We start from the raw sequence: 25,842 nt of genomic DNA on the forward strand, positions 1-25,842 counted from the left end.
CGTATAACTATGACTCCTGTAGCGTATAACTATGACTCCTGTAGCGTATAACTATGACTCCTGTAGCGTATAACTATGACTCCTGCAATCATGAGAAGTGTTGGCAGGGTAGCTGATGAGTAGATCATTCTTGACAAAATCTGCTCTCGAGGAACTATGACAAAAGCAGGGTCATGAACAGTGAGAATCCCTCCTTGTCTCAGTTTTATTGTTGGATGTGTTCAGAGAAAGACTAGAAATCCCTCAGGTGCAGGATAAAGTGGTTTCTGAACTCATTTGTGCCCTTCTCTATAGAACTTAGAATCTGAATTAAATGAATGGATGAGGATATGCACTCAAGGTAGGACTGAATGATTATGATTACTTCAATGCATTGGAATAGTTTTTAAATACATTTTAATTAAAGTTAGACCTCTGTGAAAAGGACATTTTATTTTATTGCTATTATTCATTTATATGTAATTTGCTAATGAATGAATCGCCACAGAATCATAGAATTTACATTGTAGAAGGAGGCCACGTGGCCCATCGAGTCTGCTCCGACCCTTGGAACGAGCACTCTCCCCAAGCCCTCACCTCCACCCTATCCCCGTAACCCAACCTTTTTGGACACGAAGGGCAATTTAGCATGGCCAATTCACCTAACCAGCACATCTTTGGACTGTGGGAGGAAACCGGAGCACCCAGAGGAAACCCACTCACAGGGAGAACGTGCAGGCTCCGCACAGATAGTGACCCAAGCCGGGAATTGAACCTGGGACCCTGGAACTGTGAAGCAACTGTGCTAACCATTGTGCTACCATGCCACCCATATGGACAATAAAGTGACACTGAAATTGAATAATAATAATCGCTTATTGTCACAAGTAGGCTTCAATGAAGTTACTGTGAAAAGCCTCTAGTCACCACATTCCGGTGCCTGTTCGGGGAAGCCGGTATGGGAATTGAACCCACGCTGTTGGCATTGTTCTGCATTACAAGGCAATAAGTGATGATGATGATAATAATAACTACTACTACTACTACAAGCCAGCTATTTAGCCCACTGTGCTTTACAAGCTAAATCTGGTGGTAAATTGTTAAATCAGTTGGCCTCCAAATCCATTCAAGTCTGTATTCCTTAGACTTAGGGGAGTGGCTAGGGTGAGAGATACCAAGGGTTTTGGTGAGGACAATGCATCAGAAGGTGGAGGTGAGCAGTAGCTGCAGAACTGTTGTGACTAGACAGCCAGAGGTTACACAGTTGGGATTTTGCAAGTGCATTTCTAAGTCAATTTTGACAGAAAGCAGAAGGAAGGAAGGTTGAAAAGGGGAAGAGGTGGGTGCAGAATGATACAAGGAAAGGGTCAGAGATAGCACCTTATCGATGGTTGATAAAATGGGAATAGTGAGGCCATGTGAGATGGAATGGTCACGGTGATGGCTGTGAATATAATAGGTAGGAGAGTTTACACGGAGAGATGGAGTAGGGAAAGATAGACAAAAACAAAAAATACTGGACAATCTCAGCAGGTCAGAACGGTGCTAATGTTTCCAGTCTGGGTGACTCTTTTTTAAAGCAAGAGAGAACTGGAAATAGAATCAATTTTATATTGTTGGGGAGGGAGGAGACAGTGGGGCTGGATAGTGGGCCAGCAATCGGTGGAGATTGACAAAGATGTTGTGGACAGAAAGACAAAGGGAATATAAATGGGGTGGTCAAGGCCAAGAAGGGTGCTGATAGTGGCACATTAAAATATCAGAATGTGTTGATGGCAAAACAAAGGTAAGCAGCGTGAAAGGACAACTAGGAACTCCTGAAGAGTAAAGTGGATTTTGCCTGAAGTTACAATGCCAAAATGGAAGCAGTCCTGAGGCAATTAACCTCCTTGATGTTCAACCTTGGCTATACTCAATGGAAGGACTTTCAGGTTCTTTTTAAGCATTTTATCATGTTAAGATGCTTCACACAATAAAGAACAGTGATATGCAAGCACGGCAACCATTCCAGGTTGTGTGACCTGTGTGTTGAGTTATTAGGTAATCTATTATTTTAGTAATTATTATCTTGGTGGTATTGATAGAGAGAAGAATGTTGGTAAAATATCCCTCCTTTTCAAACAATTGTCATGAATATTTAATGTTCTTTGAAGGACAGCACCTCTGACTATGCAGCACTTATTCAGTTTACCCTGATATGTCAGCTTAGATTATTCTACAGGATAAACTCATCTCTAAAATGTAGAATATAATTTGTATCCTAGCTGATAAGAAGTGGTACCGACCTGCGAGCACCACTTACACCAACTGCACTATCCACACTTCACAACAATCCAGCCAAAGGCTAAAAGCGGATCTTCACACAGGACAAAATGGCCACGGAGCCTTTGGGAAAATAGTAGATGGCTCTGAATAGGTGGAGGAATTTGGTGGGGTTAGAGGGGAATCAATTCCAGAGTGTACAGCTTCCAATAGTGGGGGTAGGGTGGAAATTAATTGAGGCCCAGAGTCCAAGGAACACAAAGTTTTGAAGGAAAGAGGGGTAAAAAAAATTCAGAACTGGAGGAAGCTAGTCAGGGAGGGATGAAGCCCAGAAGAGATTTAAAAGGATAGAAATTTTAAATTGCAGTTAATGATGCTCTCGGCCTATTTTCTGGCTTAGACTATATGGATCAAGGAATACTGTCCGAAGGGGCGGCACGGTGGCACCGTGGAGTTTGCACTTTCTCCTAGTGTCTGTGTGGGCTTCCTCCGGGTGCTCCGGTTTCCTCCCGCAGGTTAGGTGGATTGGCCATGCTAATATTGCCCAATCGTTAGGTGGGCGACGGGAAAGGGAGCAGGGATAGGGCCTAGGTAGGGTGCCCTACTGGAGCAAGGGCCTGTGCAGACTAGATAGGCCGAATGGCCTCCTTCTGCACTGTTGGGATTCTATATGCACAATTCTCCTCTTTCAAATTATTCTGCATTTTTGATCAAATGAACTCAGCAAGAAATGGTCTCCCATGGGCAGTGATAAATTTAAAGAGCATTTTTTGTGTGGCAATGCAACAGAGGATTAAATTAAATTTGGAGAGACAGATTTGATAATTTGGACATAAACATGCAAGTGAAACAAATTGACTCAAATGCAATCTTGCTCTATGCCAGCAAATCAGCACAATTTGACAACGTGCAGCAAGAAAAAAAACAGAATTCTTTTATTACGACAGACATTCACTATAAAACTATGCATCATACACAAAATACTTCTAACATTCCAGTGCCAATGTAAATTACTGAATACATGAAGGTCATCTACTCAAATAGCAGAATGTATTAAAAGATTTCAACATTCCCTTCCTGGACTCACTGTTAAAATGACAAGAAGCCTAGAACTGTGAAATTATAAAAAGTAGAGACAGAATTGAATAGTTTTGCATTTTCTGACTAACATTAGGTAAAAAGCAGATATTAAGACAGTATTGAAAACACTACAGCTGTAAAACCATAACAGATTGGAAAGCGCAACCACAGCAGGATGCAGTTGAACTCATTATCCACCCTTACAACAATGTGAAATAGCACTGTTAGGGAAAGGTGAGCAGCTCCAGTTACAATAGGGGTGTACCAATCTGCATTTTTATTTTAGAATATTAGTGTTTCATTGCACTCAAGACTCCACAAAAGCATTTTCTCTTGGAACACTATATAACAATGTAAAAAGTACGAATTCTCTCTCGGTCAGTGGTTGTGCTTCCATGACAAACAAAATCCAGAGTGTTTGACTAAAAAGACATTCTTAGCATCGCATTTGAGAATGTAGAAAATTTAAACATTCTGCAGCACTGATTTCCATCAGTAAAACTGTGCCTAACATTTGTCAGATCAAATGAACCCCTTAAGAAACAAATCTCATCATTGAGCAGGTTCTGCCAGCTAGTCAATAGTCTAAAGTCCCATGACAACTACTGCCTCCTCCATGATTTGATTCTATACTAGAACAAAGACATAAAATTAGAAGTTTATTTTAACATGAAACATTAAATATCTAAGAACAAGCGCTAAATGCTACAACTGGAAAGGTTGGAATATCTCAGCATCCAGACGTCCCTGTTTGAAATCACAGGAGACATACCAAAGTACTGTATTGTACAGATCTAATTCCATTACTTCTGATGCACCAAAGCAGGCTAGCAACACAAAAAGGTTGTTCTTTGGATTATCAAATTAAAACTGAAAAATTGTGATGGCGGGGTTATTAACAGCCTACAATTTAGATACAGCTTCAAAATATTACTGCCAAAGGAGCTTAAAAACAATCCCAAACCTAAAGAACAATTAGAAAAAACTACAACCCAGTTGTTACTAAATCGGTTTTATGGATCACTCTCCTGTAATACATTACCAAACTAAATATTTTTTGGATCACTGTGTTCTATACATACATTTCAAAATGAATAAGATCTGATGTTTGTAAAACAGTTTTCTCACAGGTGTGGACTTTTCACCTTTTTTTGAAACCTGTAGATGCAACAAGACATCAAAAATCTAGACTTGGATTTTTATTTAATAGGTATTGTGATTGATAAATGCTAGAGTTTGTTAATGTTAATGGAATACAGGAATATGGCTTGCAATATCAAGCTATCGTACAGTACAGCACTGAGGCTAGAGCAATAAATTAATTCCCCAAATACTGACTATGTTCAATTTTCAGTAAACACCATTTCAGTCATTTTGAGATCTCCTGTAACACAGTGGGCTATAATTAGTTACACATGTACAGTGCAACTTGGACTTAAGCTGCTACCTTGCTTCGTTTCTTGGGAGGTCCTTTGTTTCCCTTGACTTTCCTTCTCAGATTTCTCCTGTCCACAACTGGTACTTCCATTTCCATTTCCTCCGAGCTGCTGTCAGCAGCCTTCTCAACCAAAGCGGGTGGCGACTGATCCTTCACACCATCAGACTCTTTGTTTTCATCTCCTGACTGCTGTACAGTTGAAACCTGCTTAATTGAAACATCCTCAAGTTCAATCACAAGTAAGGGACCTAAACTGAGGTCCATTGGGGCGTTAGACTCCCCTGGCTCACTTTCATGTTGTGCTGATACAGTCTTCGAAATATCACCAGAAATGCCCTCACCCTCCAAAGCACTGTGTTGTGATGCTTCCTCATTAGCTGAAACATGGCCGTTATTAGATGTGTTTTCATTAGATTGTAGATCAGGCAACTCTCTGCTTTCAGCCAACGCAGACTTATTTGGAGCAGGTGCATGATGGTTGGAAGGAATGCTGTTAACTGCTAGATCCTGCACTGGTCCAGACTCTTTGCCTTCATTCTGTGCAAGAACATCTTCGGCATTTTCCTCTTCAAGCTCCGCATCCTAAACAGAAAAATAAAAACGGTCTTAGCAAGCTGCCTATATGTCAATTAATAGGGGCACTTTAGATGCAAATGGATTCCCAGTGTATTTGATTAGAATCAAAAATTAATGCAGAAAATAGCCTATTCTCTAACTTTTCAAAATGACTTCATTTTGCCACATTCTGTAGAAAATATATGGAACAACAGTTTAAATACTGCCATATGATGATTGGCTTCTGCTATTAAGTTTAGTATGCAAGGAGAGCAGTAGCTGTGGAGAATAGGTTATTTGGGTGACAAATCGTAATCAAATGGCAATGAAATATTGGCCTTTGCCTCAAGCAGAGTGCATAAGGAAATGATGCTTCAATTGCACAGAGCCATGACCAGCTCCCAAACAGCATTTGGTTTTGGGCACCACACGTCAGGAAAGGCCTGGGGGGTGGCAGGTAAACAGTACGAGTTCACTCATTATACCAGGCTGAAATATAAGCTTGTGTTTTATTTGATTTGTGTGCCGAGTTTAGACGTGTGAGAGATGATAGAATTTTAAGGACCCCAAAGGATTGTTAGTGTCAACTCAGTTGGTATTTGAAACCAAAATCAATTTTGTTTTTCCGAGTAAGGGCATCAAAGGCTGTCAAGTAAAAATGAGTAAATGAAGCTGAAGCAAGATCAAACAGGAATGAATCAACAAGCTCAAGGAGCCAACAGGCTCGAGGAGCTAAATGGCCCGCTCCAGTTCCTGTATGTTTGATACTTAAGCAAACTAGGACCAAACCAAACCATCAGACCCTGGATCATCACCCACTTCAATGGGGCAGCAGGGTAGCATGGTGGTTAGCATAAATGCTTCACAGCTCCAGGGTCCCAGGTTCGATTCCCGACTGGGTCACTGTCTGTGTGGAGTCTGCACGTCCTCCCCCTGTGTGCGTGGGTTTCCTCCGGGTGCTCCGGTTTCCTCCCACAGTCCAAAGATGTGCGGGTTAGGTGGATTGGCCATGCTAAATTGCCCGTAGTGTCCTAATAAATGTAAGGTTAAGGGGGGGTTGTTGGGTTACGGGTATAGGGTGGATACGTGGGTTTGAGTAGGGTGATCATGGCTCGGCACAACATTGAGGGCCGAAGGGCCTGTTCTGTGCTGTACTGTTCTATGTTCTATGTTCTAATTATGGATTGAAGGCTCACCAATACCAACGATATAGAAAACACGTCACTCAAGTATGTCAGCTGCAGTATCTACAACACCACTTTGAGGACTGTGATGGATGATAGCAAGTTAAAATATTTTATACAATGGCCCATTAGTGGGCCGCAGAAGGCATTGAAAGTCACAGGTTCAAATCTGTGATTCACTGTATGCAATGTGTCCAGTGTCATGCAGTTTGCACAGAAGATGGCTATTCAGCCCTTTAAGTCGACATCAACTCTTCATCGAACAATTTTTTAGTTTTCAAGTATTTCCTCACAGCTCAGAGAAATGAGATGTCAGAGAGAATCATTACATGGCACTTCTGAAGCACTTCTTAAGCAAAATAATAATAATAATCTTTATCATCACAAGTAGGCTTACATTAACACTGTAGTGAAGTTACTGTGAAAAGCCCCTAGTCGCCACATTCTGGTGCCTTTTCGGGTACACAGAGGGTGAATTCAGAATGTCCAAATTACCCAACAGCACATCTTTCGGGACTTGTGGGAGGAAACCGAAGCACCCAGTGGAAACCCACGCAGACACGGGGAGAATGTGCAGACTCCGCACAGACAATGACCCAAGCTGGGAATTGAACCTGGGACCCTGGAGCTGTGAAGCTACAGTGCTACCCACTGTGCTACTGTGCTGCCCATATAAAAAGACACACACTTCCAAGGGTGAGCAAGAAACCCACTGATAAACATCCAAGGGTGATGCCTGGAAAAAACCCAAAATGAAATAATGAGTGAAATTAAATTAACTGGGGGGGGGGGGGGGGGGGGGGGGGGGGGTTGCAGGCTGTTGCAGGGCAGTGACTGGGTAAAGGTAACCCAAGTGCAGCAGGAAGGCTGTGCAAACTTAAAAGAGTGCACCAGCAGGCAAGGCCAGAGATTGCAAACAAAATGGTCAAAAGACAAGAAATGTTTTAATTTTTAAAAAAAAGAGTACCCAATTAATTTTTTCCAATTAAGGGGCAATTTAGTGTGGCCAATTTAGTGTGGCCAATCCACCGAGCCTGCACATGTTTGGGTTGTGGGGGCAAAATCCACGCAAACATGGGGAGAATGTGCCAACTCCACACGGACAGTGACCCAGAGCCGGGATCGAACCTGGGACCTCGGTGTCATGAGACAGCAGAGCTAACCACTGTGCCACCGTGCTGCCTTGTCAAAAGACAGAGTTAAATGCTCTGTATCTGAATGCGGGCAGCATTCATAAGAAAATGAATGAATTGTTGGCACCGATATGTATGACCCGATTGCCATTTTAGCAGAGGCGGACTTACACTTCTGGGGGTCCCACGCTCTCCCTCTTTGTGAGGCACCCCCACATCACACCCACCCTCTGGTGATGTGGCATCCCATCCCAAATGGCATCAAACCTGACTCCCAAATGGCGCCAATTCCCTCCTGACCCCGCCCACCCTCAACTCACATAACGCTGTCTGGCCCGGCCTCTGCTCTTGCCCTCGCTAGTACGGATGCCGGGTATCCCCTCACCCTCAGGCTTTCTAGCCTTCCCCAGCCTCTGTTCTTGTCATCAGTTGGAGGCCTCGCCCTTGCCATTCTGGTTGCCATTCAGGCCTCTCACTCTCAGCCTTGGTCACTGATTGGAGTCACCCCGCTGTTCCCCCAAAACCACACTGGCACATGCCTGGCCCTCGCACCTCCCTCCCGATTGCTCACCCATCACTCGGGTGGCCAGGCCCTGAGCCTCGACGACCAAGCATCTTCTTGGCTGGCTGCCCGGCTGCTGCTGGCTTTATCTGGCCTGGCCTCTGTTCTTTCTCTGGTTGGCTGCCTGCCTCCCTCCTCAGCTCTGGCCTGGAGGTAGAATGTCACCTTGCTGCTTCCCTGGTCAGCCATTGGCCAGCGCCTACTCCTCATTGCTCACTGAAAGCCTCGCAGACTCACACACCAATACAAGGTCGGCAATCTCACTTTTGCCTCAAACGGCTGGACCCAAATGTTGGAAACCTGACTGCTGCTAATTCGTATCACAGAATGATTCTCTCCTTCTGCATTGCAGTGAGTCTATTTGACCCATTGAGTCTGCACCAACCCTTTGAAAGAGCACCCTACTTAAGCCCACTTCCCCACCCTAACCTGGACTGTGGGAGGAAACCCACGCAGACACAGGGAGAAAGTGCAAACACCTCACACTGCTAATCACTGTGCCACCCAAACTTCACACCAGACAATCAGGAGATTCATCCGAACTGGTCCAAGTCTCCACCACTACTCAACGGTTGGGTAGTATTATCCGGCTATGAAGGGACTCCACCAATCAGAGCCCGATGTTGTTACCTGCTAATGAGCCGGTCATGATATGCAGACACACAATGATATACAGACAAGCAGCTAATGGACACAGAGAACACCTCATGACCAATAAGCAGGCAGGACACTCGGGGATGGGATCTGACGAAAAAGACACGAGGCACTTACACTCCTCCTCTTTCCACTAATGACCATCTAGAGAGTCATTCAAGAGTGTTGTTACAATCTCACACCTCCATCACGTGGCTAAGAGCTAGTCTGGTTCAGTCAGACAGAGTAACCACACTTAAGTTAGCAGAGTCGAACTCACAGGGAACTGTGCTAACTGTGATATTAATTCAATAAATCTGATTGAACTAACTTCAAGGTCTGGAGTATTTTTCTGATCTAAGCTGCATCCAGTTGCAGCCAGTGTTAGACCAGTGTACCTAACACAACATGAAACCAGGAGACTACTAATTTAAGGTGGCTAACCTCAGTCCGTTCCGTGACGACCAGAAAATGTATCCCGGCACCATGGAGAAGATTCAGGCTCCTCACCAGACAGGACCTCCGGCAATCTCAGTGCCAACTGGCGGATATTCAAGCAAAAGTTTCTGCTGTACATCGAAGTCTCAGACCTCGAGAGTGCGTCTGATGCAAGAAAGATCGCGCTTCTCTCAACAGCGGGTGATCAAGTTATCGAACTCTTCAACTCGTTTAAGTTCACCGAAGGCCAGGACAAGACAAAGTTTCAGACCATCCTGGCCAAGTTCGATACTCACTGTGAAGTGGACACCAATGAAATCTTCGAGCGCTACATATTCAAACAACGTCTTCAAGGTAAAGATGAATCTTTCAATGCCTTCTTAACTAGCCTCCGCCTGCTAGCGTTGTCCTTCAACTTTGGTGATATTGCTGACTCCACAATCAGAGACCAAATCGTGTTTGGAGTTCACTCTAATCCTCTGAGAGAGCAGCTCTTAAAAATAAAGCATATGACCCTGCCAGTCGTGATTGAAACATGGACAGTGCATGAGCACGCAAAAAAATAAATAAATAAAATGAAATAATTCGGAATTCCCAATACAAATCGGCTGAAAATGAGAAACTTGCCTCCCACGAGGCAGTGTGTGTGCAGGCCATCTCCCAGATGCAGCGCCTCAGCGTTGAAGACAGCGGCCATATCGCACGCTTTTCCCAGAGCCCCATGCATGCACGATGTGAACGGGATAACGAAGCGGACGACACCCACACTGCGCAGGTGCAGACGTCAGCCGACCGCACTGTGCATGTGCGACAACGTACACCGTGTCACGACGCCGACGTCATGACGTGCCCGAACTGTGGCAACGCCCACTTAAAGGGACACTGCCCTGCAAGATGCAGGCAATGTTTAAACTGCGGGAAGCCTGGAGACTATGCAGCAAGTCTGCACCACCAGTCAGAGGCCAGCGCTCCCAATTCAGACGACGGCGCGTCCAGAATGTGCAACAACGATTACAGGATTCTGATCCTGGCAGTACAACGGATCTAGAGGATGAGTGCCTGGAGTCCACCTACCGAGTGGGCATCATTACCACAAGTGAACATGCCACACCTAACTCATCTCACATTCAGTCCATCCTCGCTGTGGATTGGGAGGACGAATGGCGGCGGTGATGCAGGTCAACCGCTGCTCCATCCTGTTCAAGCTGGACACAGGTGCTTCTGCCAACCTCCTCTCACAGGCAGACTACAAACACATCAAGAAGCCTCCCAAGGTCCTTCCAGCAGCCTGCCAGCTCCTGGACTATAACGGTAATGCCATCATGGCACCGGGGTCCTGCCATCTACTCGTCTCCAACCGGAGTACCCATGCACAGCTAAGGTTTGCAATTGTCAAGCCGGACAGGGCATCCATACTGGGCGTGCATGCCTGCAAAAAGCTAAACCTGGTGCAGCGGGTTTATTCAATGACGTTCTCCAACGTGGATCTTCAAGCTGGCATTGATGACATCCTCGCTCAGTATCCAGATGTGTTTGACGGGATTGTCACTTTGCCATATCAGTACAAGATCTTACTGCGAGCTGATGCTAAGCCAGTGGTCCATGCACCACGCCGGGTCCCGGGTCCGCTGAAGGAGCGCCTGAAGGAACAGCTCAAGGAGCTGCAGCAACAGGGGATCATTTCCAGGGTAACCGAACCAACTGACTGGGTCAGCTCGATGGTGGTGGTTAAAAAACCCTCTGGAGACCTGCTCATCTACATTGATCCCAAGGATCTCAACCAGAATATAATGCGTGAACACTACCCCATCCCGAAGCGGTAGGAACTCACCAGTGCGATGGCACATGCACGGTTTTTCAAAAGTTAAATGCGTCACATGGATTCTGGTAAATCCAGGTGGATGAGTCCAGCAGAAGGCTCTGCACCTTCAACACACCGTTTGGCAGGTACTGCTATAACCGTATGCCATTCGGCATCAGAGATATTTCATCACATCATGGAGCAGATGGTGGAGGGCATCGAAGGGTTCGTGTGTACGTGGACAACGTCATCATATGGTCCACGACCCCGGAGGAGCATGTTTTCCGTCTCCAGCAGGTATTCCGCCGTGTCCACGCCAATGGCCTGAAGCTGAACAGGGCCAAATGTTGCTTTGGCATGACGACAAATTTCCTAGGAGACCAGATCTCTCAGCAGGGCGTGTGCCCGACACAGACAAGTTCAAGCCCATCGCAGCCACGAAGGTCCCGGAAGACAAGAAGGCGGTATTGCGTTTCCTGGGCATGGTCAGTTTTCTGGGCAAGTTCATCCCAAACATGGCCCCACGCACCACGACCCTCCAAAACCTAGTGAAGAAGTCCACTGCCTTCGAGTGGAAGGAGGCCCATCAGGCAGAGTGGTTGGAGCTGAAAGCCAAGCTCCACCACTGCACCCGTATTGGCATTTTTTGACCCAGACAGGGAAACGAAAATCTCGACAGATGAGAGCCAGGATGCGGTGCGGTCCTGCTGCAACGTGATGACACCTCATCCTAGGCACCGGTTGCCTACACATCAAGGGCAACGACGCCCACCAAACAAAGGTATAGACAAATCAAGAAGGAATGCCTGGGCCTTCTCACTGGCATTCTCAAGTTTCACGACTATGTCTACGGCCTGCCGACATTCACAGTCGAGATGGATCACAGGCCCCTGATCCACATTATCCACAAGGACCTTAATGACATGACGCCTCGGTTGCAGCGCATCCTCCTCAAACTCAGAAGGTACGACTTTGACCTGGTCTACACGCCTGGCAAGAAGCTCATCATTGCCGATACACTGTCCCGCTCCATCACTGTGCCTAGTGGACCACTGAACGTCATCCGGCAAATTGAGTCACAGATTGAGTCATAGGTGCAGCTGTGTGATGGCACCTTCCCGGCATCTGATGAGAAGGTGATTCGTATCCATAAGGAGACAGCCAAAGACCCACTCTTGCAGCGTGTTATGCAACACCTAGTCAATGGCTAGCAAAAAGGGCAGTGCCCTCAATTTTTCAATGTAAAGGACGACCCGACGGTGGTTGATGGTATCCTCCTCAAACTGGACCGGATTGTAATTCCACACAGTCTCCAGAGCTTGGTGCTCCGTCAAATCCATGAGGGCCACCTGGGTGTGGAAAAGTGCAGACACAGAGCCAGGCAGGCTGTCTACTGGCCCGGGATCAGCCAGGACATCGCGAACATAGTCCTTAACAATGCGAACTGTCAACGCTTCCAGCCAGCGCAGAGTAAGGAGAAATCAAAACCTCTCCGTGGTCCCAAGGTTGGCATCGACCTCTTTCATGCAAATGGTCGTGATTACGTGTTAATCATAGATTACTTTTCCATTACCCTGAAGTCGTGAAGCTCTCAGACTTCACATCTCGGACCATCATCAAGGCCTGTGAGGAGACGTTCTTCAGGGATGGTATCCCAGTCACTGTCACGAGTGACAATAGCCCGTGCTTCAGCAGCCATGAATGATCTCTGCCCAGTTGTATCAGTTCAAACATGTCACTTCCAGCCCACACTATCCGCAGTCAAACGGAAAAGCTGAGAAAAGGGTGCACATAGTGAAGCAGCTCATCTGCAAGGCCGCGGATTCTGCGTCTGACATTCACCTTGCGCTGCTTGCGTACAGGGCGACCCCACTGTCCACTGGCATGTCGCCGGCTCAACTCCTGACGAACAGGAACCTGCGAACGATACTTCCAGCCATACACGTGTCCAACCTGGATCACTTCCCGGTGCTGCAGAAGGTGCAGCAACTCAGAGAGCAGCAAAAACAGGGCTATGATGCTCATGCCACTGATTTGCCCGTGTTATCCCAGTCAGACACTGTTCGGGCCCAGATCTCTGATGGAGGCTGGTCAGCTCCAGCTGTTGTTGTTCGACAGGCTGCCCCCGTTCGTATGTTGTGCGTCTGGCTGATGCTTTGCGTTGTGCGACGGAACAGACGGGCACAACGCAAAGTTGCCTGCCCGCAACCACATTCTTCTCCGTTTCCTTCTGTTGTTTTGCCACCTCCTGATACCTTGACTCAAGGCCACCAGTCAGGCATCAATCCTGCCCATCAAGGCTCTTTGCCCACAACCACCTCTCCGGCGGTCGACCAGGATCAGACGCAAGCCACAGAGACTGACCTTATGAACATTTGTTCTGTTTGCTATGTTGTGTGTTCTCGCATTAGACAGCTGTTTTCACATGTACATATGTTCACATCCACTGCATGTATATATGTTAATATTGGCCTATTCTTGTAAATACGTTCACATGTCACCCAAACAAAAAAGGGGGGGGGGGAGGCATGATATGCAGACACACACAGAATGATATACAGACAAACAGCTAATGGACACAGAGAACACCTCATGACCAATAAGCAGGCAGGACACTCAGGGGTGGGATATGACTATAAAAGACACGAGGCACTCGCACTCCACCTCGTTCCACTGATGACCATCTAGAGAGTCAGTCAAGGGTGTTGTTACAATCTCACACCTCCACCACGTGGCTAAGAGCTAGTCTGGTTCAGTCAGACAGAGTAACCACACTTAAGTTAGCAGCATCAAACTCACAGAAAACTGTGCTAACTGCTATTAATTCAATAAACCTGATTGAACTAACTTCAAGGTCTGGAGTATCTTTCTGATCCATGCTGCATCCACTTGCAGCCAGTGTACCTAACACGACAGAGCCTGTCAGCAAATTCAGGGCTACCAGGCTCTCAGTAGGTCATCCTCCTCCCTCCCCACCCCACCACCGGCCAGGGCCCCATGTCACAGCAGTGTGTGTGTGTGTCTGTTTGTGTGTGTGTGTGTTTTTCATTCCATCTCTGCATTACAGAGACATGGTTGCATTGTGACAAAGGCCAAGACCTTTGGGTAATTGACATTTCGAAAACATCGGAAGCTAGGAAACGGTGATGGTTAATTAAAGAGGTCATTAGTTCAGTATTGAAAGATGACCTTTGCTCAAAGCAGCAAAATGTAGAATCAGTTTGGGTAGAGATAAGAAATAGGAAAAGTAAAAGGTCATGTGTGGGAGTAGTTTATAATCCCACTAACACAGTAGGACAGTGTGTACAGGAAGAAATAAATGGGGCATGGAAGAACGGTATCACAATAATCATGAGTGGTTTTAATCTATGTAGATTGAATGAATCAGATTGACAAAAGCAGCCTGAAATACAAATTCACAGAGCAGTATGTTCAGAGCGAACCAGGATGTTGGCTACTCTAGATCTAGTAATGAGCAAGAGACAGGGTTAATCAATAACCTCATGATTTTTGAAACATTTTTAACCCAATTTTTTTTTCCAATTAAGGGGCAATTTAGCATGGCCAATCCACCTACCCTGCACATCTTTTATTTGTGGGGGTGAAACCCACGCAGATACGGGAAGAATGTGCAAACTCCATATGGACAGGACAGTGACTCAGGGTCAAACCCGGGTCCTCGGTGCCATGAAGCAGCAGTGCTAACCACTGCGCTGACGTGTTGATCATGAGGTTATTGATTAACCCTGTCTCTTGCTCATTACTAGATCTAGAGTAGCCAACATCCTCGTTCGCTCTGAACATACTCCTCTGTGAACTCGTATTTCAGGCTGCTTTTGCCAGTAACCTCATGATAAAGGAGCCTTTTGATGATAACATAAAATGTTAAAAGTTAATGTTCAGTTTGAGGGGGTGAATGTGAGTCAGGTTTTAAACCTGAATAAAGATTTAAAATAAGAATATGATATCAAAGCAGAGCCGGCTAAAGTGAAGTCAGAAACTAGGTTAAAAGGTAGGGCAGTAGCGATGTAGTGACAAACATTTAAGGAAATATTTCAGCAAATCATTATCCCAGAAAGAGGAGGATGCACCATCCGAGGCTGAATAAAAGTAAGGGGAGTATCACATTGAAAGAAACACTGTACAAAACGCAAAGATTAGTGACAAGTCAGAAGATTGGTCAGATTTTTAAGAATCACCAAAGTTTTAAGAATCACCAAAGAAGGACAACAAAAATTAAGAGAGAGCGAGAAAGTTAGCAAGAAGTCCTACAATTAGTTAAACAGGAAAAGAGTAACCAGTGGGAGGGTCCCTCGATTACAGAGGTCCCTGCCAAAACTGCTCGCAGTACTCCAGATGTGTTCTCACTGGTACCTTGCACAGTTGCAGCAAGACTTCGGCTTTTAAAAACCAACCCTCCCTGATATAAGGGCCAACATTCCATTAACATTCCCGATTACCTCCCAGCTTGTGTTCCATGCTCAAGTACCCCCAAGTCCCTTTGTGTTGCAGCTTTCTGCAGCTTTTTTCCCTTCCAAAATGAACAACTTCACATTTTCACACATTATACTCCATTTGACAACTTTTTACCCATCAATCTCTTTTTGTACTGTTCGTATCCCTCTCGCAACTTCTTTCCATCTACTTTTGTGTCAGCTGCAAATTTGGCTACAAAAAAGTTCTCTTCCTTCCTCCAAGTCATTAATATATATTGTAAACAGTTGCTGCCCCAGCTCTGATCCCGGTGGAACCCCACTGGTTAAGGTTACCAACCTAAAAAACATTCTCTTATCCCCACTCGCTGTCTCCTGCCTATTAGCCAATTCTTTATCTTATGGCTTAGGTTGCGGAGGTCACATGGGTGTAGGTTGTGGGTAAAAAAAGTATTTTTGAGAAGTTATATTGGAAATTAACTTGGAATCGTGGCAGCACGGTGGCGCAGTGGGTTAGCCCTGCTGCCTCACGGCGCCGAGGTCCCAGGTTCGAGTCCCAGTGGGTCACTGTCCGTGTGGAGTTTGCACATTCTCCCCGTGTTTGCGTGGGTTTCGCCCCCACAACCCAAAGATGTGCAGGCTAGGTGGATTGGCCATGCTAAATTGCCCCTTAATTGGAAAAAATGAATTGGGCACTCTAAATTTATTTTAAAAAAAACTTGGAATCATAACTTAAGCAGGTTAAGGTATGTTGATGAGATTTCCACTGTGCAGCACAAGTACCATTAAAAAGTAATTGCATTAAACCATCATACCCAAGGGAAAGAAAAGTTATCACATATTTGATCTAGTAAACACATCTCCTTTCAATCCATCTACACAACAACACTTGAAGCACAGTCAAGATCTTCACCTTTATGGCGAGAGTTGAATTGTGAATCCAAATGGGGAAAGAAAATTTAAGGGATTTCAATCAATACCTTTTCCACCATGTTGCCTTCACCATGATCTTTCAATTCTTCTGAAGACCTGGGTTCTTCAGGCTCATTCTCTAACTGGTCAGTACGTGCTCCATTCACAGATTCATTAACTTCCTCATCCACTTCTGTTGAATCCTGAACGATTACGTCTTCATCCCTCACTGTATCTTGAGCAACTTCTTTCTCAGGTTTTGTTGAATCTGGAGGAGCCTCATCTTCCGTCTTTAATGACTCAAGAGGAACTTCTTCCTCTGTCTTGGTGGAGTCCTCAAGAATCCCATCCTCAGCCTTGGCGGAATTCTGAGGAATCCACTCCTTGGCCTTCGTAGCATCCTCGAGAATCTCCTCCTCAGCCTTGGAGTCCTCAAGAATTTCCTCTTCAGTGTTGGTTGGGTGCTCAGGAGTGTCTTTTTCAGCGTTTGTTGGCTCCTCGGGAATCACCTCCTTTGCCTTGACCTGGTCCTCAGGAATCACCTCTGCAGCTTTGGTTGTGTCCTGAATTGCCTGCTCTGTCATTTCGCAGTTTACTGGTTCTGGAATTGGCCCAGTTGAGGATTCCTTATCCTAAGTTTAAAACAAATAACAAATTAGTCCACCTTTTCTTTCTGAATGAGGTGTGCAAGTTTGTTCGCCTATTTGAGACAACCCAGTTTGGTTTAATTTCTCATTCATCGAGACCTGAATGATGCAAAATTACCAACACAGGCAGATGGATTTTTGAAAACACTTCTATAATGGACCAGAGTTTGAACTTCACCTAAAGGGGCAAAATAATAGTAACGTCCAGCATATAAACCATGTCCTGGAAACAGAGGAAGATGGAGCATAACGGAGTTTGAAATGCAACAGAGATCAATTACAACTGGCCTCTTGTCAGTTCTGAATTCTCTGACCATTTCCAGATGGTGCTGGAGGAGGCACTGGAAGATCTTCTCCAAAATAGATAGGAATTACATCAAAATATGGAAATGGAGCAGGAACTTCCTATGCACACATTCTCATCCTGGGATGAGAGAGAAGGTGGCACCGAGCTGGAATGGTAGACTGTTCTATTGCTTACCGACACACTTAAACTTCCCTTTCCCTTCATTTTTGTCCATCACTTCATAGTTTGCTACCATTTGGCAAAAGTTTGGTTTAAACACTAGGCGGGATTCTCTCAGCCCAGCAATTCTCCGCAGAGCGGAAAATCGGCACCATTGGCGCCGGCGTGGTTGGTACGATGCCGGCCGATTTGTGGCCCGCGATGGGCCGAGCGGCCGTCGTAAAAAAAGCCAAGTCCCGCCGGCGCCGCCCATACCTGCTCTCAGCAGGCGGGAACACGGCGTAGAACAGTCGGGGGGCAGCCTGTGGGGGGTCTGACACCGGGGGGTGGGCCTCCGATGTGGTCTGGCCCATGATGGGGGCCCACTGAACGGCGGGCTGGCCTCTGTGGCTGGGGGCCCTTGTAGTCCTGCGCCATGTTGCGTCGGGGCCGGCGTGTTGAAGGAAGCCACTGTGCATGCGCGCATTGGCGCAGTGCCACTGCGCATGCAGGGATCCCGCGGCACACAGTTGATGCCAGGATCAGCAGCTGGAGCGGCGTGAACCACTCCAGTGCCGTGCTGGCCCCTGGAGCCAGAATTGCTGATCCTGAGGCAGTTTTGACGCCGTCGATACCTGGACAAATTTCAATTGTGTAGTCGTACACTGCCAACAGCAAAGCCCACCATTGGATCCTGGCTGAAGCTTTTGGCAGCACCATTTTATCCTCCTTGAACATGTTGAGTAAGAGCTTACGGTCTGTGATTATTGTAAAATGACGTACAAAGATTTTGATTAAATTTGTTAACTGCAAAAATCACGGCTAGTCCTTCTTTCTCAATCTGCACATAGTGGCCCGTTGATCACATAAGCCATCGTCCTTTCCATCCCATTGTCCCACCGACGGGACAACATTGCCCCAATGCCATATGGAAAGGCATCACAGGTGAGGAAGAGCGGCTTCAACGGGTCATAATGTGTCAACAGTTTTGAAGTTGTGGTACTTTTCACACCTATTTCTGGTTCTTTATTTTTAGAAAAATGAGGTGTGTCTCGGGCGCGCCAGCAAGGTAGCCAGGTTTGGATGAACTTTCCATGACAGTTGACAAATCCTAGGGACGACCTCAGCTCTGTTGCACTCTCGCAGGGCGGCATGGTAACACAGTGGTTAGAACTGTTGCTTCATAGCACCAGGGTCCCCGGTCTGATTCCCGGCTTGGGTCACTGTCTGTGTAGAGTCTGTACTCTCTCCCCGTGTCTGCGTGGGTTTCCTCTGGGTGCTCCGGTTTCCTCCCACAGTCCCATAAGACGTGCTAGTAGGTAATTTGGACATTCTGAATTCTCCCTCTTTGTACCCAAACAGGTGCCAGAGTGTGGCGACTAGGGACTTCTCACAGTAACTTCATTGCAGTGTTAATGTAAGCCTACTTGTGACAATAAAGATTATTTTAAAAAAATTAAATTAAAGGGGCGGACGTCCTGGCCTACACTTCGTTGGTGGCACAGAGGTTGATGACACCGCAGAGTGCTTGGTTGTGGCTAGGGGAATGGCTTTTGCACCTCAAGAAAGGTCAAGTACGTCGTAGGGGGTCGATTGAGGGATTCTGGCGAAGATGGCGACCGTTTATATTGTACTTCAGAGAATTGGTCACTGTTCGCTGGTTCGCCTTTTGTGGGGTTCGTTTTGTGGATTTGGGGAGGAGGTAGTGGGGTTGGGCTTGATATTTTGTGAAAACTTTTGTTTATTTCTTTGGTAACTTCTGTATAAGAAAAATGTAAACATTTTTAATAATAATCATTTCCCCCCCAAAAAAGACTCTGCCGTGCTTTCAGTTGTTGGGGCTCCCTTGATAACCCAGACTCCTTCCTCCACTAACCTATCCTTATTGACATGGTATCCCAAGTATGTGACCTCTTTTCGCCTGGAAGACACACTTGCCCTATTTCAGGCGAACACCCAGGTCAGAAAACCAAACGACCTCTTTTAGGTTGCCCAGGTGTTCCTTCTCAGTGACTCCTGCAATAAGCACATCGTCCAGTAGACAGCCACCCCGGCAGCCCTTAGAGGATGTTTTCCATCACCTGCTGGAAAATTGCACATGCATATGACACCCCGAATGGAAACTGGGTGAACTCATACAATCCCATGGGTGTGGACCGTGACATATTTTCTAGACGCCGCGTCTAACTATCTGGAAGTACTTGTGGCTCATGTCCAACTTTGTGATTGAGTGGCCCCCCAGCTAATTTAACTTGGTGTCACTCATACAAGCTTTGTCATTTTGTAATCACCACACAGGTGAACGGACTGGACTGGCTTCAGCACCAGGACCAGTGGCGCTGCCCACTCTGAACTGGACTGGACATATATGCCCAAGTTCTCTAGCTGACTGGACTGGGCATATATGCCCAAATTCTCTAGCTGACTGGACATATATGCCCAAGTTCTCTAGCTGACTGGACTGGGCATATATGCCCAAGTTCTCTAGCTGACTGGACTGGGCATATATGCCCAAATTCTCTAGCTGACTGGACATATATGCCCAAGTTCTCTAGCTGACTGGACTGGGCATATATGCCCACGTTTTCTAGCTGACTGGACTGGACATATATGCCCAAATTCTCTAGCTGACTGGACTGGGCATATATGCCCACATTCTCCAGCTGACTGGACTGGGCATATATGCCCAAGTTCTCTAGCTGACTCAGTTCGTAGCAGGGCATACAGGACCAGGCGGGCACAAAATATTTAGGTTGGGCCTCTGGGTCAACGTAGATATTAGCTGTGGGTCCCTTTATCTTTCTCAGGCCGTCCTGGAAAACTTCCAGACACTTTGAGGACTTATTCTAAAGTGACAATATCCATCCGGAAGATTTGTTGACAGCCTAAGCGGAGTTGTCGTAACCAGGCACGGCCTAGGAGGTCGGGTCTGGGTCCTTGCACAACACCAGTGATAGCTGGACTGACTGCTGTCCGTTGGTAACCGGGGTCACAGAGGTCTCAACGATGGTCAATGGTTCCCTCGTATATGTTGCGAGCCGGGTCAGGCTATCCCTGAAGTCAAGGTGCTGGATCCCCAAATAGAGCTAATGGAACATCTATTGTTCAATAATTGAAACAGCAGACGGCGTATTGATTTCCATGTCCAAGGGATGACTGGTAACTTGGAACATTATTCTCATTTGGACTACTCTGTGGGCCACGGTGTTAAGAGTAATATCCTGGCATGGATAGAGGATTGGCATGGATAGACAAAGGAGAACCAGTGGATGTGATTTATTTAGATTTCCAGAAGGCCTTTGACAAGGTGCCGCATAGGAGACTGCTAAATAGATTAAGAGCCCATGGTGTTAAGGGCAAGATCCTGGCTTGGAAAGAGGATTGACTGACTGGCAGAAGGCAGAGAGTGGGGATAAAAGGGGTATTTTTCAGGATGGCAGCCAGTGACTAGTGGTGTACCTCAGGGGTCAGTGCTAGGACCACAACGTTTCGCAAAATACATTAATGATCTGGAAGAAGGAACTGAAAGCACTGTTGCCAAGTTTGGAGATGATACAAAGATTTGCAGAGGGACAGGTAGTATTGAGGAAGCCGGGGGGGGGGGGGGGGGGGGGGGGGGGGGGGGGGGGGGGCTCCAGAACAATTTGGACAGGCTAGGAGAGTGGGCAAAGAAGTGGCAGATGGAATACAATGTGGAAAAGTGTGAGGTTATGCACTTTGGAAGGAGGAATGGAGGCGTAGACTATTTTCTAAATGGGGAAATGCTTAGGAAATCAGAAGCACAAAGGGACTTGGGAGTCCTTGTTCACGATTCTCTTAAGATTGACATGCAGCTTCAGTCGGCAGTTAGAAAGGCAAATGCAATGTTAGCATTCATGTCGAGAGGGCTAGAATACAAGACCAGGGATGTACTTCCGAGGCTGTAGAAGGCTCTGGTCAGACCTCATTTGGAGTATTGTGAGCAGTTTTGGGCCCCGTATCGATGGAAGAATGTGCTGGCCTTGGAAAAGGTCCAGAGGAGGTTCACAATAATGATCCCTGTAATAAAGAGCTCGTCATATGAGGAACGGTTGAGGACTCTGTATCTGTACGCATTGGAGGTTAGAAGGATGAGGGGGGATCTTATTGAAACTTACAGGATACTGCGAGGACTGGATAGAATGGACGTGAAGAGGATGTTTCCACTTGTAGGAAAAACTAGAACCAGAGGACACAATCTCAGACTAAAGGGACGATCCTTTAAAACAGAGATGAGGAGGAATTTCTTCAGCCAGAGTGTGGTGAATCTGTGGAACGCTTTGCTGCAGAAGACTGTCGAGGCCAAATCACTGAGTGTCTTTCAGACAGAGATAGACAGGCTCTTGATTAATAAGGGGATTCAGGGGTTATGGGGAGAAGGCAGGAGGATGGGAATGAGAAAAAAAAATCAGCCATGATTGAATGCTGGAACAGACTCGATGGGCTGAGTGGCCTAATTCTGCTCCCATGTCTTACGGTCTTATGGTGTGATGCACTTTAATTGCATAAAGTCATCTTCCTCGAGCGGGGAAATGTGCAAAGCTCTGGCTCGGAACGCTGCTCACCTGGTCAGGGTGATGTATTCTCTACCGATTCTGGTAGCCTCAACCACCACACTGCCTGCAACTGCAAGTATAGCACCAACCGAGGACACCTCACTTTCCTCTGGGGAGATGTCCCATCGGGCTGTGGTGGCCTTTGGCCAGTGGGTCTGAACACGACATTGTTTCTTTGGTGACTGGGTCACATAAGACCTTTCCTTTGAGTGGTGCGGGGGTGGGATTACTCATCGGAATGGGGAACAGCCAACGCTGTGAACATCGTAGACCATTGAACCCTGGAGTACCCGAAATCCGCCTTCTGTGTTTTTACGGGACAACTCAATGGCCCGTAATAGATCCAAGGCCGGTTCCATTAACAGCTTCCTTTGGGTCACCATTGTTTATGTGACACCAAATGATCAGGGAGGGATGAGCCAAAGTCACAGGCACTTCAGAAACTCTGCAACTGACTCCCCCAGGGGTTCACATGTCCGTGTTGGAAATGGTATCGCTGCATCATTATCGCCGGCTTACGTTGTAATGATTCGCAACAAGTTCTGCAAGATCGCTAAAGATTTTTGAGTCCGTCGCCGTTGGGTAGGCAAAACTCTTGTAAACGTTGGAAGTCGAGCCCCTGCAGGCGGTCAGGAGTATTACCTTTGCCAGTCATCTCCAACAATGCCATTTGCCTGGGAGAAGTACCGCATCCGTTCGGTTTACTGGGCCCAATCTTCCACGCCCGCATCAATGGCCTCTAGCCTTCCGGAAAGTGGTATTTTTTAAAGTCTCGCTGACCCCCTTCTCATGCGGGGTAATTGTGGCGCAGTCAGGGTGTCCAGGATCACAGTCGTTGTTATCCTCATCGCCAGTATAAAAGCTCAGGATGCTCGCGAACTTTAGTTTGACAACAAAAGTAAAGGCTGCAGCGCGGCTAGATCCCAATTGGGGCTACTGATCACGCCGGTCCCAGACAAGGCAGACTTTTATGAGACTATTTCTATGAGCCCCAGCTGATGGGATTCTGCCCACCAGCAGGGGGAGATTGTATTCCACGAGTCCTACTGGGAGATCAATTGGGGCGTCTCCGTGGGTCTCGTGCAGCTGGCCTAGCCAGTGATGCCCATATCCCATAAATGAATAAATTAAAAAAAACTGTTCTTAATAATGTAGATGAAAATCAGACAAATTCTTTTCTGGACGATTTACAAGACATTCTTACTTTATACTTAAAAAAGGGAGAACATGGAAAGTACAAGACCGAAAATAAGGTTGCAGCACATCTAGGTGATCTCAACCAATTTAAAAAGTGCCATACCATGTATTTTTTATTTTATTTTTGAATGGCTTTTGCCAAAACTAATTATCCAGTTCCACCCTGAACTGCTGCGGAGCAGTCTGTTCCACACATTCTCAACCTACTGTGTAACACGCTAATTACCTCAACATCCTGCTCCGGTAGGTCAATGTTGCTCATCACAACATCACTCACTGTTACTTCATCAGGACCCTCTGGGATTGTACACGTTTCCCGATTTCCAGTCGTTTGTGGAGTATCCTCATTTCCATCTGCCCCGGTTTCAGAACTGTAAAACATACACTTCTCGTGAGACAGCTAGTAAAACCAATTGCTTTTAACCTCTTTACAAGCACAATACACACACACACAACTGTAGATGTCAATTGAAACTAACATTTTCATTAGCAATAGCTGAAGGTGCAAGAGGGGCCTCAAGCAATTTCAAACAATATTGGAGTATATGTCACAGTCTCACACCCAGCAGGTATCGCTCTGCACTTATTAATTTGAGGATCCAGGAAGTGAAAGGGAAAGAAAGAACTCTATGTTTAAAAAGACTTGCTTGATGCAACACTTTTTCATTGGACATCTCAAAACACTTTACAGCCAATGATGTACTTTGGTTGGTTGAGGTGTAGTTACTGTTGTAACATAGCAAATACAACAGCCAGTTATAAGAGCAATATGACAATGGTCAGACAAAATGCTCGATGTTGATTGCAGGATAATTATTGGTCAAGATCTCAGGGATAATTCCCGTGTTCTTTAAAATAGTGCCATGAGATCTTTTAAATCCAGCCAAGCAGGCACATCTCCTCAGTTTAATGTCCACCTCAAAGACAGCGCTTCCGACAGTGCAACGCTCCCTCAGTACTGCACTAGTGTGTCAGCCTTGATTTTTTGAGCTCGGCTTCTCAAGCAGGACTTGAACCAGAGCCTCAAGACACAGAGGCACGAGTTCTATCAGCTGATGAACAGCTATGCTGAAACAGTAATATTTTGCTTTCTTTATAGAGACTGCCTGATTTGCCGAGTGTTTCTAGCATTTTTGGTTTTCAATTTTAAAGTAACCAGCATGACCAAAGGAACCTCCTGATTATAGCATCTGTTGGAAAAGAGGGTGCAGTAGACGATCGCAAGCCAAATATCAAATAGCTTCTTGTCCATCATAATGGGTGAATCATAATCTGTGAGATACAATGTGCCAGAGCATATCTTAACATATTTCACACATCCTCAGAAAAAGCTGATAGGGGAAACCGGTGATTCAATGACAGTGAAGGAACGGCAATATAGTCCCAAATCACGATAGTGTGTGACTTGGTGGAGAACTTGCAGGCGCACATCTGCTGCCCTTGTCCTTTGCCGTAGTAGAGTCTAGGTTGGAAGGTGCCTTGGTGAGTTGCTGCAGTGCATCGTGTAGATGGTACACATTACTGCCACTGTGTTGGTGGTGGAGGGAGTGAATGTTAAAGGTAGTGGATGAGGTGCTAATTAAGCAGGCTGCTTTGTCCTGGATGGTGTCAGCCTTCTTGTGATGTTGGAGCTGCATTCACCCAGTCAAGTGAAGAATATTCCATCACACTCCTGACTTGTGCCTTGTAAAATTGTGGACAGGTTTTGGGGAGTCAGGAGGAGAGTTACTCCCAACAGAATATTCAGCTTCTGACCTGCTTTTGTAGACATGGTATTTATATGGCCGGTTCAGTTCAGTTTGTGGTCAATGGTAACACACCATCCAGGATGTTGATAGTGGGGGATTCAACAATGGGAATGCCATTGAATGTCAAGGGAAGATGGTTAGATTCTCTTGTTGGAGATGATCATTGCCTGGCACTTGTGTGGTGCAAACGTTACTTTCCACTCATCATCCCAAACCAGAATATTGTCCAGATCTTGCTACATCTAGACATGGACTGCTTCAGTACCTGAGGAGGCACAAATGGTGCTGAACATTGTGCAATCATCAGCGAAAGTCCCCAATTCTAACCTTGTGATGGAAGGAATGTGACTGCTGAAACAGCTGAAGATGGTTAGGTTTGGACACTATCTTGATGAACTCCTGCAACAATGCCCCAGAGCTGAGATGATTGTCATCCAACAACCACAATCATCCTCCTTTGTTCTGGGTTTTCCCTCCAATTCCCATTGACTCCAATTTCACTAGGGCTCCCTGATGCCACACTTGGTCAAATGTGTCGAGGGTAATTACTTTCACCTCACTTGGAGTTCAGCTCTTTTGTCTATGTTTACACCAAGGCTGTAATGACGTCAGGAGCAGCAGCACATTGGCACAGTGGTTAGCAGTGCTGCCTCAGTGCCAGGGACATGGGTTCAATTCCAGCCTTGCATGACAGTGTGGAGTTTGCATGTCCTCCCAGTGCCTGCATGGGTTTCCTCTGGGTGCTCCGGTTTCCTCCCACATTTCGAAGATGTGCAAGTTAGGTGGATTGGCCATGCTAAATTGCCCCTTAGGTGTTAAAA

General features: G+C 46.2%; 1 protein-coding gene across 5 annotated transcripts in view; it reads right to left on the bottom strand.

The window, feature by feature from the left end:
* The window catches only part of fam169ab (family with sequence similarity 169 member Ab), a 116,113-nt gene that overhangs the window by 8,775 nt on the left and 81,496 nt on the right, over positions 1-25,842 (bottom strand). For all 5 annotated transcript variants that reach the window (XM_038805481.1, XM_038805482.1, XM_038805484.1 and 2 more), the window contains exons 11-13: positions 23,500-23,644; positions 16,479-17,042; positions 4,769-5,341 (exon numbers count right to left, since the gene is read on the bottom strand). In XM_038805481.1, the coding sequence (XP_038661409.1) occupies positions 4,769-5,341; positions 16,479-17,042; positions 23,500-23,644 (1,282 nt within the window). The remainder of the gene's footprint in view (positions 1-4,768; positions 5,342-16,478; positions 17,043-23,499; positions 23,645-25,842) is intronic.

Source organism: Scyliorhinus canicula, chromosome 8 (genome assembly GCF_902713615.1).
Source record: "Scyliorhinus canicula chromosome 8, sScyCan1.1, whole genome shotgun sequence".
Lineage (NCBI taxonomy): Eukaryota > Metazoa > Chordata > Chondrichthyes > Carcharhiniformes > Scyliorhinidae > Scyliorhinus > Scyliorhinus canicula.